The following is a 16,504-nucleotide window of genomic DNA, read 5'->3' as shown; positions in this document are numbered from 1 at the left end:
TTATTGGAAGTTAAGGCATTTGAAGGTAGAAGGTATTCATCATCTCAAGTCAGCTTCTCATTTAGAAATGGTGTTTTGTATAAGACGCATATCTTTTTAAGTTTCCTTCTATCCGAGAGGTACTACGATAAAAACTAAAAATGTAGTATGTCCGGATATGAAAGTTTGCAAAATGGTCTGAAAGGCCAAAAGGATTAGAAGCATAGACCATGGAGGAATCCCAGCCAAGTCTAATGAAAAACCTGGAGAATCTGAATCTACAATAACATAATGATGAGATGCACATCATGTTCTACTCCAACCACTTTTATAGCATCAGGGAGCATATAACAATCCAATTTGCAGGATGGAAAAGTTGTATCCTTCTCACCTCCAATTCAATGTCAAAATGGAATGACTTGGAGAAGTTTAATTTATCTGTCAATAATCTGTGTATACTGGAAAAATCAGACAGAAAGGACAACACAAGTAAACAATAGCCACTGTTAAATTTCACAACAAAGAGCCACTACTTAAAACAGTAATAAAAAGGCAAACTCTGCTGAACAGTACAAATGCCAATACCTTGATATAACATTGCTTTTACTTGTAAACAAATAATGTATACATGCAAAGCACGTGAATAAATCTTATTTTCAGTTTTTGCAAGTATCTCTGTTCCAACTGAACAGCGGCTTTCCATAACAGAGTATATAAACAAAAATGATTCCCCTCCAAATCTTATGATTTGTTTCGGAAAATGATCGGACAAAGGCTTCCCCACTGGTAAATCAAACTATTAAAGATCATGAATAGAAATAAAATGAACCTAAACAAACTGAACAATCTTTCATTAAAATAAATGAGAAACACGTGACCTTTTTACTCATAGCATACTGATCCAACATAAGTTCAGTACAATTCTCCTGCTGGAGGTTATGGCATCATATTAATTGAAAAACTAGAGTTTAAAGGATCTCATTAACAAATTTAGACATACTTCGAACCATGAAAACTGAAAAATATACATAGACAGGCCAAGAGCATCTTCGTATAAATCCCTTCTTATGAAAACAAATACTGGAAAACTGAGATCACATCCAAAGGCTTAATACTATTCTTCCCGAACATTGTGTCTTTCTGTAACCAGATAACTCGGTTGAATCTTAACCCCTTCTAAAAGAAGTCCACCTTTCCAATCTCCACCAATCAATTCATTCATGTAAAACTTCACTTCCTTTGGACCATCCTCATTTTCTTCCACAAAAAATTCGCCTGCATCAAACTCCATCCAACCCTTCCCAACATGTCTAAATGAAGTCATTTGGTATCCTTCATTATCAACAGGGTTCTCAGTGTTTCGTAAAAACCGAGCAGATTGCTGTTGATGTCCCCAAGAAGTTGTAACTGAAAATTTGACTGGTTTTATATCCCATCCATAAGGTGATCGATGGTTCATGTGAAAGGCATGAATCATTGTACCAAGCCTCCGTCGATGATTGCTAGCAGGTCCATTTAGTTTCAGTTTGAATGAGACAGTATAGGCTATACCAGGAGACAGAAGTTTGCAGTCAAAAACGCCTTGCACTTCAAACCAGCATACTGCAATTAGTTCAGCTATGTCCTCAAAACTGCTGTCCAAAGAAGAAATAATTTTTTAGCTTAGCTTGACCATAATTTTCACCTAAACAGAAAACATTTAAAAAGTTCAACAGCTATAGATTAGGTTACCTGGAGCCATCTCGAGAAATCCAATGCCAGTAACGATCATCACCTCCCCAAGTTATAGCCAAATCTCTTGGAGACAACATAAAGCATGCTTTTCCAGTAGCTTTGTCTAGCCAAAACTTCTGTATTGATCAAAGATTCAAAACATATTCATTGTCAAATTGAAACATCTCTGAAAAAGTTTTCCTGTGGCTTATAGATAGAACTTCCAAATTCACTAAACCACAAGGTCATTGCCAAATTGAAACATTTCTTTTAGATTTATAAAATAAGATGTTCTGAATGAGAATCCCGGAGTTAGACAACCACAGAATGCAGAAAAGGTAAGCAAAAACACTAAGGGGTTGAAGTCATAGCTCCCCAATCATATTTTATTATTTTAACAAACGTGGTGTTTGGGATCATGTAGTATTGTCATTGACTATATCTATGCAACTGAACCAACTAGAATGCAATGCAAACTGAGTTTGTGGCTAAACTTAAGAGTCATAGGATCTAGGACTGCTCAAGTTGACAAGTTATTCTAGAATTCTTTACTGGTACACCATTTTAGAGTCAAATATCAGCCAACCATATTTGGGTTGCATCACTCCTAGACAAATTCCCTTACATCCTTTCAGTTGCAACAAACATTAACTTATTTACTAAGTCCCCAAAGTATGATTGACTAACAACCTATTATTATAGTTTTCACCTTTTGTATGAAGTACTCTGCCTGGGAGTAAAGCAGCAAGGCAGAAACTCTAAGCAGTTTTTTTGTGGGAATCAAAGAAGGTGAGTTAGGAAAGTGTATCAGTAACTGTTATTTTTAGTTTTTTTAGTTTAGTTTCTTTAGAGTTAATAATTACGAGATTGAGTGTGTAAGGAATGAATTGTTATTAGAACATGGGAAGTAATTAGTGCTCGTCCCTTATGTGGTATGTGGTATGATCCCTTATGTGATATGATTGATAGAATATGCAGAACCTTTTGAAAAAGTTGCTTTCAGCCTATGTTACTTCTCCCCGAACACCACAACATACTCCTATGGGTTCAATCTTGGGCCAGAAAGACTGTCTTTTATAGGAGGAACCATAAAACTTAATCTCTCCAAGAGGACTCAGCGGCCGTTGAAAAGATAAAAAACAATAAAAACCATTCTAGGAGGAACCATAAAACTTAATGTCTCCAAGAGGACTCAGCGGCCGTTGAAAAGATAAAAAACAATAAAAACCATTCTAGGAGGAACCATAAAACTTAATGTCTCCAAGAGGACTCAGCGGCCGTTGAAAAGATAAAAAACAATAAAAAAGCATTTCTATAAACAAAAAGATGCCAAAGGAACTGTCTTGTGAGGCTCCCTTTTGATGCATACATATACAAGATGGAACTATCTATGGAGGCATCAAAGGAGCTGACGAGACATTGAATTCCATTTAATAATTAAATTAAAAACCAGAAAATAAAAGAAGCCTAATAAGACATTTTTTTCTATTTAACGATTAAATTAAAAACCAGAATATACAGTGATTTTAATTTAATTATTAAATGGAAAAAATGTCTTGTCACGCTCCTTTTGATGCTGCATAGACAAGAAGGTTATTTTCCAAAGGCGGAAGCTATTTTGGTTCCAAAACAGACCTTTCGTACAGCTTGATAGCGACATGTTAGTCAATCGCAGTCGTTTATTGCAAAATCGACGGTGTAAAACCCGCGACTACCACACATGTTAGTCAATCCATACCGCCATTTTGGAACCAGAATAGACACATCCCTTTCGGAAGAAGCATGCATAAGGATACTATAAGATTATGATGTAGGCTAAAATGGCCAGATTTGTGACTTACATGGCAACATGTGAGTTGAAAGAGACACAAGCATAAGTACAAGCTCACACTTAAGCCAAAAGACTAAACCCTTTTGCAAGTCTAGGCATAAATGAGAATAACAGAATCGTACAGATCACAGAACAGGGATATTAAGTACACACTGAAGCCAAAAGAGCAAACTCTTTTGCAAGCCTAGGCATAAATGAGAATATTAGAATTCTACAGATGACAGAACAGATTAAGCGGACACTCAAGCCGAAAGAGTAAACCCTTTTGGCAAGCCTAGACATAAATAAGAATATTAGAATTCTACAGAAAACAGAACAGGGGTATTAAGCGCACGCTCAAGCCGAAAGAGTAAACCCTTTTGAAAGCCTAGACATGAATGAGAATATTAGAATTCTACAAAACACAGTACAGGGATATTAAGAGCACACTCAAGCGAAAAGAGTAAACCGTTTTGCAAGCCTGGGCATAAATGAGAATATTAGATTCTACCGATCACAGAAGAGGGGTATTTCCTTGGTACACAGAGATCATTCCGCTCCCGGCGATCAGAGCATGCCGCCTGCTGTAAAATTTCTGCACATCCAAGAATTGAACACGGGGATGGTAATAAGCATGGGCTAGTTGGAAACCTGAGTCTTACGAAATTCTTCGATAAGGATTATTACAAAGAAATTAAATATTTTTAATACAGACCTTTTCATAAAATAGTGAATTTTCAAGGGCTGTGGTTAATTGCCATGGGCTTACCAAAGGAGTCTGTATAAGAAGGAATTTCATAAATTTTCAACAATAATTTTCAGTGTGGATATATAGACACTGTACCCCACCTGAATCTATTTGAAAAAAAAATTCGATGGAACAAATATACTCTGCGGATCAAATCGCCATTTGATATATAACTGAGTATCATTCCTACAAAAATTCCACATTCAATTTGAAGTATGCCCTACCTCAACATACAACAACATCCAAATTTGGTGTGACATGCCTCAACATATGAAACAAGGTTTACTGGCTGAAATTATTTCTCTGTCTTGATATTAAGAGCCAAAGATTTCTTCCTAGGGCAAAGGCTAATTTAAAAATAATAATAATAAAATAAATCGTCAAATGGAACGAATTCAAGTAGTAGTACTTAAGAGAGTGGCGCTTTCATAACTGAGACCACTTCAAATCTCCCAGAAACATTATAACATTCAAAATTGGGTAAAAATTCGAAATCTATCCCACCTCGCCGATTTGAATGAATCCAAGGCAGAAGGGGGATTTGACAGATGAGATCAGAAGATTACAAAAGAAAGGAAAAGGAAATTACACGGTACAAAAGTATAGTAATTATTTTACAATAAATAAACTTACTTATAAAAACAATTAGAAACAATGTAATAAATCATTTAAACCTTGGTTCCCTTGTCGAAGGGAGATTTGACATATGAGATCAGAAGATTGCAAAAGAAAGGAAAAGGAAATTACCCACTACAATAGTATAGTAATTATTTTACAATAAATAAACTTGCTTATAAAAACAAATAGAAACAATGTAATAAATCATTTAAACCTTGGTTCCCTTGTCGATGGAAACTGGTTCACAGAGGCTGAAATATAATTCTTTCTTTGAATTAAATTGCAGAGGGTTACAAGCTCTTGCAAGGAGATCTCTGTGATGAGGCGGAAGCATTTTCTCCCATACACAATTTGAATTTCCGGCAAACTTTAATGCACGACAGAGAACTGAAACCCTGCAGACATCCTTTGGTGTTGTCAATTCAAGAACCCTTGACAGGCAATTTTCTGGCAAATCTGACATAGTCAGAAGGGCTTCATTAAGATCGTCCCCCATCTTTCCAAAATCAGCAGACCCGATGAGTTCAAATAAATTGCAGTAGAATGACGATTTTGCTTCTTCTCTGCTCGACCGAGTTAATATCTGTTTTTATCATCGGTTGCTTCGCCTTTAAGATATTAGTTGGCTCATGGGCTATATTCTAGCGGCAAAAGTATATGAAATAAATTACCTTCAAATAATATTTTGAAGATAAATGTTGAATTTACATAACATTTGTTTCATAGACTTTATTTTCAAGTCAATTTTTCTATTAAGTTATTTTTACATTTTGTATTAAATTTTTTTAATAGTTTCTTCTTTAATAAAATTGGGATCATTATTTTGTAGCTTATATTTTCATTCTCATTTTTCTATTTTATTAGTCTTAGTTGTGCTTAGCGCTCAACTCACATTCAAGTCAATATTTTTATTACTTGTTTAGGATGATTGGGTTTAAGTACACATCAAGGAGGTCTTACGAGAGGTTGGAGTGTTCATAAATGTGATGGGAAACATTAAATTTAAATGTGATTACTTTCCCCTGAGCTTAAGGGATAAGATTATCTCTTTAAAAATAATCAAACTTTTGTAGTATGTTTGCAAGTAGTAATTTGTAGTTTGGTATTGAACTCTAAATTTTTTGTCATTCAAACTCTTTTGTTATATGAGAAAAAAAAAATTTGTCCACAAAATCCTAAGCCCCAAATTAGGATTTTCCCAGCCTTTTCTTTGAAAATACAACTTAAAAATTGCTTCAAAGTTGAAATTTTAAGCTATTACTTTGACTTTGAACTAAAATAACAAATTACAAATCAAAGTTACAAAACACAAAAATATTTTGAACTTTAAATCAATGACAATTCAATCTTCACACTAGAATCTTAAACTTCAAATCAAATTAAAATTGAACTTGTAACTTAGCATTGAACCCCAAACCTCAATAGTATACAATTTTCTTACCAAACCTTGAATCCTGGACCACTTAGAAAACATTGTTTGTACTTATTTCAAGCTTGTGGCTCAAATTTTTTGAGCTTAAACTTTTAGCTTGCATGCTTACAAAATTGCACCTAATAATTCAAATTTATCTTATTTAAACCTTGTAACGTAGAATTTTTTCGAAGATTCTATTTTGAAAACCTACAAACACGTAGATGGGTCTCAAATTTGTACTCCTTTTTTTTTTGAAGGGGCAAACACTTTTGACCAAAGTTATGAACTAGTGATCTCACAATGAGGGACCTCATCCTTGACATAAACACTTGGTCATACCCCTTATGGGGTTTAAACCTTGATGGAAACAACCACAACACCATAATTTAACCATCACATTATGCAAATACCAACAAATTTGTACTCTTTATTCAAAAACATTAAATTTTTTAATTACCAACTTGTTTGATTTTGGTGAGATATCAATATCAATGCTATCTCATTTTTATAGGTCACTAATACGGATTATGTTTTCACTTGCAACAATGAAGTGCAAGTACTGGGATGTTTAATTATTGTTAAGTGAGCCAGACATAATGATGAGGTTCAAGGACTTTCATAGTAACATTTATCTATTTTGAGACAGTCAACATGGGCCATGTATCCTATTTCAAAGATTAGTGGATGAACTAGGATGTAGAGGAGGATGAGGGAAGCAAGAGGTGCACAAGGAGGCATTATGTCATGTCCCCTTTCAAATTAATTAATTCAAGTGATTAAATAGCCTATTTCAATATTTCTCAAGCTATTTTAATATTTATTTATGTCCTTGAATTCAATAATTTTAAAATATTATTAGGAGATTTAAATATTAAATTAAATGTATTTGACTCCAAGTAAGGTGCAGGTTTTATTGATATTCTCTTGCATTGAGAAAACTCTTAAAATAGCATATTGAATTATCGTTATGATAAATTATGATAGATTATTGATTTTGAATTAAAACTTGTAAGGAGCAAATTTTGCCATGCAAAACTAGAGGAGGGATGTGAAATATTTTTTAATTAATATTTACCCACCAAAACGGGTGATTGTATTTGATACTCTATTTATTTGGAGGTAATTACACATTTTAGGCATCTTATCTTATTATACAAAACTTCTATCAAAACTTATTTGGACACTTGTGTTCATACAAAAATCTTTTATTAAAAAGCACCACTAGAGATTGGAATCATGAAATGAAACCCCTTTGGTTCAAGGAGAAATTTTATTTAGGGATTGTACTGGATCTTAAAATATCCTATGATAGTTTAGTTATTCAATGTGTGATTCTAATGGTTGCAGGTTGCACCTATTTGAAGAAGTGTACATAGTTTAAATTGCAATTTTATTTAATTGTGTACTATTATAGCACAACAATTTGGTTGTAAGTATTTGTTATTATACTAAATTAAATCATATTTAGCTGTAGTGGTTAATAGTTCCTAATTTGAAGTCTTGCATTGTTGTCAATGTATGAGATATGCAGTGTTGTAGAGAGGGAGTTTGAAGAGACAGTTTTAGTTTCTTGTTGATGTTGTTGTTGCTATGTATTTTTCTACTATAGAAAAATATTTTATGTGTTAAAATAAGATTTTTTCAATAGAAGTATTTGCAAATATTTTTATACAAACATTATTAAATCGAGTGTCGAAACAACGAAGAAATTGTTAGATTTTTGTCAGTATTCTAGTTTATATTGGAAAATAACTTCACGAGGGTTTGAGCATCATATTTTTCTTTAGGTTTTATATGTTTTATTTTATTATAATAAATTTCGAAAAATATTCTATTTGGTACATTATAATGGTATCAGAATTATGATCATTACAACATGTAGCGTACATTTGTTTGTTATCCTTTCAAGCAAAAGAGAACTCAAGTAATGGCGAAGAGATAAAAATAATTAATCAGTGCAAGGCTTTAGTACCATAGAAAAATCAAAGGGGAAGACATCATAGTGTTGTAAATTGTATCCCTTTACAATTTCACACCTAGTTTGGACCCATTTTGGCAATTGTGCCTAATTTATGTCTGATTATGCTTAGTTTTGGGACAGTTTCCATAATCTTGGCGCATTCCCCTATTCATGACCTTTTTCGTGGCACAATTTTATATGACTAGGGCACTAGGCGCTCATATCCATGCAAATTGGGCTCAAATTTTGAAATGTGAATTTCGGCTTTGCAAATAGCAGGAATTTGCTCCTTGATGTCAACCTTCCCCAAAAATTAAATTAAAAAAGGTGTAAGTTGCATATAAATACAACTCCCTCTCTTATGATTAAACTCTCTTATGATCAAACTCTAAGTAATAGAACCTACACTTTCAAGCATTCAATCAATAGATTCAAATCAATTGAGCACAGATCTACAATCAAGGAGCAAACCATTCAAACATACAAATTTGTTACAGAAATCATGATCAACTATGTTTTGTTTCTCCATGATGAAAGCATGCATTAACATATTCTAGCAAAATCAAGCCTTGTGTGGGACTTCATACAAAGGGTTTCATACTTGAGTTAACACTTATTATTTTAAATTTTACATTATTGTTTAGCCTCTGCCCTTTTGAGGACACACCCACTTTTTCATCATCATTAGCTATTGTGGAGGTGGGAACACCAACATGGGATTTAACTTAGGCAAGCCCCTATACAACACAACCCATTTCCCTCATTTTTCATGTGTGAAAGTTTATATTTGAAAATTAAAGTGACATAAAAATGCAGAGAAAACTATTACAAGTTGGAATGACTTTTGAACATGTGAAAACGCTTAGACTAGGGCCTTTAGCACCTGTTTCTAACTATTTTAGGCTAGGTTTTGGGGAGATAGACCTATAGGACCTCCTAACTACATTTTTCCATTTTTTTGTCGATCACAAGTGCCTCAAAATAGGGTGCCCAACACCCAATTCCAACACTTCTAACTCTATTTTGTAGATCCAGATTCCTCTCTATGTTTTCTCTCAAAGTTTGTCTTACTATGTCTATTATATGTTATGTAGTTTATTTTTATTACTGAATTCTATCATTTTGCTATCATTAATCCTAGATCCTAAACACACACTTCACAATCTCAATTCCGTTGCAACGAAGGAACGAAATACAAGTTTTTAACTCTCTTGTCAACAATGTAGTTGAACATATTTGTGTTTCGATGATATGCCATGGAGTTTTAAGATCCTAGTTTACATATAGAGACCTAGGATCTCATTTTCCACACATGTCATAAATAAGGCAAACAAATGAAGAAAGAGAGATTTCATCAAGAAAATGTTATCATGATGAACCAGAGACAAGATGTATTCATATTTTTAAAATGATATAAATGACCAACACTCTAAATGAATTGAAGAAACTACAAGTAAAAAAAGTAACTCAAGATGAAGGAAGTACATAGGAAAATAGTAAATCTGTAGAGAGTTTTATTCAAAAACCTCTATATTTTCAAGAAGAGAAGAAAATAAAGAACAAGATTTGGAAGATCCTTCAAGAGAGGGACCTGAAAAAATCATAAATTAATATATTAACTATGAGCTGGAAAGTGTGGAATCTGCAAAAGAGAATCAAACAACATCAAACACACGCATGAAACATTATGTTAGAGTTAGAAATCAAAATAGAAACTAAACTAAGTTAGCTTCAAAATCAAGAACCCCAAGCATGTTGCATGTTCCTCTATCTCCAAGGATCTTCAAGATTCGAGGTGGCTCTCACTTGGAAGAGCACTTGATCTTTTAGATGTCAACCTAAAGAACGAGATTGCAGGATATGCCACGATCAAAATGAATGCAACTAAGATCCTAGCTAGATGATCAAATGATATGAAAAGATGAAATGCATGATACGAGGCTAAGATTGATTCCAAATTGAAAGCTTAGGTGTTCTAATTAAACTAACATGGAGATTGCTATGAAATTGATATTACAATGTTTATGAATTAAGCTAGCATGAAAATGGGATTAGCATGGTACTATCAACATGATGGAAACTAAACTAGCATGCAACTAAGATGATGTAAGTGCTTTAAGATGACAAATTGAGCTCCTTGATAACCTAAAAAATGACTATAAGTTTGATGCACAAGATTATGGATCCTAAGATTGAAGAAATAGGCTCTATTTATAGGAAAAATAAAGAATGGATGGTTGAGATTGAGCAATCTCAACAAGGGCTAGGATGGAAAGTTATCAATCCATGAGGGGAATTAAATCCAATCCCAGGTTGACAAATGTCACCTTGAGATGGCTTGAGAGGATGCTAAGCAAGCATTAGATGCTAAGTAAGCATTAGGGATAACCTCAAGGGATGACATCATTGGATAATGTCATTATCCAAGGGAGCATGATATTGTCCAAGAGGTAAACTCTTGTGCAAAGTTGAAGGATGGCCAAAGGGACAACCATCATGGGCTAGGGTGATGTCTTGTAAGAGGCATTAAATGCCTTTGAAGACTTTCGAGGTTAACTTGTTGGAAGGTAGATAACCTTCAAGGCTTTTGTAAGAACCTTACAAGTTTGGAAGACTCAACAAGTTGACTTGTTGAAGAAGGTAAAGTCTTCAACACATTTTGAAGACTTTCCCCAAATTTGGAGAAGTCTCCCCCAAATTTAGGGATGTGACATGATTAGAGGTATTAGGCTAGTTAATGAGGGATTAGAGGGGTTCTAGAAGAATATTAGCATGCTAATGGAAAATGTAGGAGAATGCAAGTGGAGGGAAATAGGCATTTTTAGATAAAATAAAATATTTATTTTAGCCAAAAGGGGGTGCAACTTGTATTTGTAGGATTTTGCAAGTGGGGGGACTATTCACAAATAAATAATGATTTATTTAAATGCAAAGGGATTTTAATCAAATGTAAATTCAATTAAAAGGGAAAAAGGGGGTTTTAATTAAATAAATAAGATTTATTCAATTAAATGGCTAAAGGGTACTTAATCAAACCTTAGTTTAATCAATAGGTTAGGCTAGAAGAAAAGGATTTTAATCAAATCTTTAATTTGATTAATAGGTTGATTGGAAGAATAGGGATATTAATTAAACCTTAGTCTAATTTATAGGCAAATAAATGATGATTAAATGAATAAAATTCATTTAACTAGTTGTGCAAGTTTTAGGTATCTATAGTAACAAATATGAAATATTCAAGAGGGACATTTTATTCACTATGTTACATCCCTCTTTTTCAATGATATTATGTTATGCTTTATTTTCACTATAATGTGATGTTTAGTTAATGTCAATTATGTAAGGAAGTTAAGTAGCGAAACAACTTCCTACACTAACCTTGAGATGAGGATAATGCAAAACTTGTACAGATCATTACAACAATTACAAAAACTTAACAGAAATGGCCATAATAGCATGCATACCACAACATAGTGATTTACGTGGGGAAAACCCTTTAGGATAAAAACCCCACACTCCAAAAGCCATCCAATATATTATTAAAAATCAATAACAAACTACATATATACTTTTAGAGTAATCTCTTCATGGGAGTACCACCAATCGTAGATTCAGAGGTAACTCAATAGCTATAAGACTCTTACACACAACCTCCATTTTACGCACCTCATATATAAGGGATACAATACATGAAACCATCAAACAATGTTACAAACCATGGGCTAAAACCACCCAATAAAGTGGAATCGACCTTATCTCCAATCCTAGATGCCCTATGAAATGTCAAAACACATATCAATGCGTATGCCTCCATTTTACAGCTCATTTATGTGTCTGATGCATTTTTATATTTCCTATTTCAGGAGACCAAACTTCTAGAGGCCATAACTTGTGAATCAGGTGTCTCATTTGTAAGGAAGTCAAATAGCGGAACAACTTCCTACACTAATCTTTAGAGGAGAGTAATGCAGAAACTTTTACAGATCATCACAATAGTTACAGAAAACAAAAATAGATATAATAACATTCAAACAATAACATAGTGATTTACGTGGGGAAAACCCTTTCGGGAGAAAAACCCCACACTCTAAAAGCCGCCCAATATATTATTCAACAATCAAAACATATTACAATATACTTGCAGAGCAAGCTCTTCGCATGAGTACCACTAATCAAAGATTCGGAGGTAACTCAATAGCCATAAGACTCTTACACACGACCTTTATCTCACGCACCTCATATATAGGAGATACAATACAAGAAACCGTCAAACAGTATTACAAAACCATGGGCTAAAACCACCCAATGAGGTGTAGCCAACCTTATCTCGCTTCTAGATGCCCTATGACGTGTCCCTCCCTTTTTACCGCTCATTTATGTGTCTGATGTATTTTATATTTCCTATTTCAGGAGTACAAACTTTTGAAGGCCATAACTTGAGAACCGTGTGTCCTATTGACGAACTGTTTGAAGCATCGAAAATCTCGTGAAGTGCTCTATTGCCTCGTAAATAGCCACATCGTTTATGCCCACTTTTTATGGTGTTTTGAGGTCTCTAAAGTCCTCAAAATAAAATTTAAACCTTTCATTGGACCCCTCTAAAACGAAAAATTTAATACCTTCAAAACTAGCTACGAACTTGCGACATAACTTTACCGGAATGCTTATCTATCCAACCAAAAACTTCGGAAAGAATTTTGCACCATTTCGTGATCAAATGAAAACTTATTATAAATAGTAACCTCATGTAAATGCAAGGTTGAGATACCATTTTCCCAACATCATTGACGAATCGTTTGAAGTGCCAGAAAGCTCACAATGTACTCTATCACCTTATAACCTGCTACATTGGTTACACCCACTTTTCAAGATGTTTAGGAGCCTCTAAAGTCCTCAAAATTAAATTTAAATCTTTCATCACAACTTTCAAAAACAAAAATTTTAATATCTTCAAATCCAGTTATGATCTTGCAACGAAATTTTACCAGCATTCTTATCTAGCCAATCTGAAGCTTTGGGAAAAAATTTGAATCAATTCATGCCCAAACAAAAAATTACTATAAATAGTAACCTTATATAAATGCAAGGTTGAGACACCATTTTCCCAACATACTCCCACTTTTCCAATACCTTGCAAGGGAAAAGGGAGTATCTACACAATAAATTAATTGCTATGGGCCATGAGGCCCATAGACTCTGAACAACATTTGAACTTATTTGTGATCACAACCTTAGTTAAAGAATCTGCATCATTCATCAAAGTTTCAACCTTAACCAGCTTCACCCTGCCATCTTTGATCATATCTTTGACAAAATGATATTGAAGATTAATGTGTTTGGTTTGGGCATGAAATGTTGGGTTCTTAGTTAGGTAGATCGTATTTTGACTGTCACAATAAACTGTTATTGCACCTTGTTTTATTTTAATATATAAACACCATCTTTTCAAACCAAATGTCTTCTTTACAAGCATGAGTAGATGCCATATACTCTACTTTCGTAGTGGACAAAGCAACCGCATCCTGTCACTTAATCATCCAACAAATTGCACCACCAAATAAAGCAACACATAAGCATTGGTGGATCTTCTACTATCATTATCACCTGCCCAATTTGAATCCATATAAACATGAATATCAAGGGAAATCACGTCTCCTACCAAATTACCATGATAAAACAAAGAATACTCTAAGGTTCCCTTCAAATATTGAAGACTCTTTTAACTGCATCCCAATGAACTCTACCAGGATTAGACATATATCTGGAAAGAACTTTCCACTTCTTGGACAATGTCTAGTCTATTATAGACCATAACATACATCAAATTTCCAACCACACTCTGGTAAGGAACTCTTCTCATGTCTTCCATCTTTGACGGGGATGTAGGACAATTTGAAATAGATAATTGTGTTCCAATTGTAAAAGGAGAACACGATGGTCTACAATCCTACATGTTGAACCTCTTTAAAATTGAATTTGCATACTTGATCTAGCCTAGCCATAGCTTTCTATTGACTCCGTCTCCTCTAATCTCCTTCCCAAGAACGTGTTTTGGTACACCAAGATCTTTCATTTCAAATTTAGCACCAAGTTGAGACTTTAGTTCTAAAATCATGCCTTTCCCTTTACTAATAAATAACATATCATCGACATATAATGCAATGTACAGGAAATGGCATAAACACGGTGATCTAATTTAGAATGCTCAAATCCCAAACTCAACACATATGTATCAAATTTCTAGTACCACATCCTAGGACTTTGTTTGAGGCCATACAAAGATTTATCCACTTTACATACCAAATTACTTTTACCTTTTACCACATAGTGCTCTGGTTGTGTCATATAAATATCCTCCTTCAAATCACCACGAAGGAAAGTAGTTTTCACATCCATTTGCTCAACCTCTAAATCATAAGCAACAACAATAGAAAGCAAAAATCTAATGGATGTCATTTTTGCAACAGGAGAAAATATCTCACCATAATCAACACCCTCAACCTGAGAGTAGCCTTTTGAAACTAGCCTTGATTTATACTTCTCAATACCTCCATCTAAACCAATCTTTTTCTCGAACACCCATTTACAACCAACAGGTTTCTGTCCTAAAGGAAATAGTACAAGATCCCATGTATTATTCTTTTTCAAATATGTCATTTCTTCTTCCATAGCAATCTCCAGGATTTTGCATCATTCATACCTAATGCCTCTTCTATAGATCCAGGATCATCCATATTAGTATTCAAAGCAAAAATACATCTCCAATCACTAGGTGAATACCTTTCAGGCGGTTGTCTATTTGTTGTAGACCTTTGAACAAGCTGAGTTGGAGGTTCTTCCTCCTCTTCTGAAGATTCGAAGATAGATGAGCTCTCCTCAACTTCTTGCCTATCAAGTGGTCTCGATTTAACTCTTTCAAGCATATCAGGGAATTGAATCACATCTTCATGTTTAGTCTGTTTTGTTTGCAATGTATCAAAAGGAGACTTAATTCCTCTAAAAATAACACTTCTACTATGTATTACCTTTTTTAAATGGTAAAGCAATGGTAAAAGGATTGGAAGTAGTAGTCACAAAAGGGAGAATTGAAGAAGTTATAGGGTTGCCTACTAATGGGGAACCATACCCTGCATCTCGAGACGCAAGAATGGCAAGGGAAAAATTCATTGAGCCTGGTGACCCACCACTTGTTGTGGATAAACAAGGAGCAAGGAGAAGACCACTGCCAATTAAATGGATGCATGCAGTTGTGCACATTTGAAAATATAATACCTATGAGGGTTATCAGTCTTGTCTACATTCCATTCATTTCAAGCTTTTAAACCACCTAAGGCATGGGAGGGGAATGAACGTGCCTAATGTACTCTACAAATTGTTGGAGATCATGGTGACTGAAACTCAAAAAGGTAGGTCCAACTTTGTGTCTCACCACTGTTTGATAAAATTGCTAGTTTAAAATTCTTTATGAGAAGTTTTTGGTATGACATGGGAGGAATTTGAGAATGTGGATAAGTTTAGACCAAAAAATGTGGAGTAGAGGAGTCAGTTTAGCAGGTCTAACAAAAGGAGGAAGGTTATTGTAGCCACTTATGAGGCGTCTACCTCTGGTGTAAGACCCAGAGCAAGCCCTCCTACAGCCAATGCAGCTATAGCAATTGATTCCTTTGAATCAAAGGAAGATTAAGGAACTCCTTCTTCAAGCCATGATGGTGATACTCCATGCCAAACCCCATGCCTAACTAGGGCAACTACTAGAAAAGCAGAGGAACAATAGAAGAAGGCAAAAAAAGGGAAAGAAAAGGTTAGGTTTGAGACGCTTGAAATAACAAAATCTAGCCCTAGCCGTAGAAAGCGGAAAAAAGGATACATTATTCCTCCTGCAGCAGCAAAAAGTAAGAAAACCCCTGCAACCAAGACAAAACCATTTGCACCAGATGCTAGCAGGACGTCAAGAAAAATCCCTAGGCTTAAGGAAACAAATGGAAGAGTTCTAGCAGCCTCAAAGGAAGAGTGCTAGCAGCCTCAAAGGAAGAGGCACGTGATGAAGAGGAAAGCACAATTGAAGAGAATGTATTTGAGGAACAAGCAAAAACGGGGTTAGATCTACTTCCTGCAATTGCAAAGCAAGAAGAAGAAGAGGAAGCAACACATCGGGAGCAGGATGAACCCTTTCAACAGGAATTTGAGCAACCACTAGTATTGACATTGAAGCATGCTGCAAGGGAAATTTCGGTAGGTATTCATAGACCCCCTACATCTTCA

The 16,504-nt window shown here is 34.6% G+C and overlaps 1 protein-coding gene across 2 annotated transcripts; it reads right to left on the bottom strand.

Moving 5' to 3' along the window:
• Positions 1-803: 803 nt before the first annotated feature.
• Positions 804-5,500, bottom strand: LOC131047447 (F-box protein At2g02240). 2 transcript variants are annotated; one of them, XM_057981335.2, is made up of 3 exons: positions 5,083-5,500; positions 1,711-1,829; positions 804-1,610 (listed from the first exon to the last, which is right to left on the bottom strand). In XM_057981335.2, the coding sequence occupies exons 1-3, from the start codon at positions 5,362-5,364 to the stop codon at positions 1,094-1,096; spliced, it is 918 nt and encodes a 305-aa protein (XP_057837318.1). In that variant the 5' UTR covers positions 5,365-5,500; the 3' UTR covers positions 804-1,093. The 2 variants fall into 2 exon arrangements, with proteins under 2 accessions (XP_057837318.1, XP_057837316.1); XM_057981333.2 differs by having other exon boundaries at positions 804-1,613; positions 5,083-5,494.
• Positions 5,501-16,504: the final 11,004 nt, after the last annotated feature.

The sequence above is a fragment of the Cryptomeria japonica genome, chromosome 5 (assembly GCF_030272615.1).
Source record: "Cryptomeria japonica chromosome 5, Sugi_1.0, whole genome shotgun sequence".
NCBI classification, from domain to species: Eukaryota; Viridiplantae; Streptophyta; class Pinopsida; order Cupressales; family Cupressaceae; genus Cryptomeria; species Cryptomeria japonica.
Note: the sequence above shows the minus strand (reverse complement) of the source record. Positions and strands in the feature narration are given on the sequence as shown.

Bases quoted from the DNA above. Each gene is read 5' to 3' on its own strand.
- LOC131047447 (XM_057981333.2), bottom strand. From the start codon at position 5,364: ATGGGGGACGATCTTAATGAAGCCCTTCTGACTATGTCAGATTTGCCA. The intron at 1,830-5,082 runs GTTTAAATGATT...TGATCAATACAG, and splicing joins CCATCGACAAGGGAACCAAG to AAGTTTTGGCTAGACAAAGC. The intron at 1,614-1,710 runs GTAACCTAATCT...TTCTTTGGACAG, and splicing joins ATTTCTCGAGATGGCTCCAG to CAGTTTTGAGGACATAGCTG.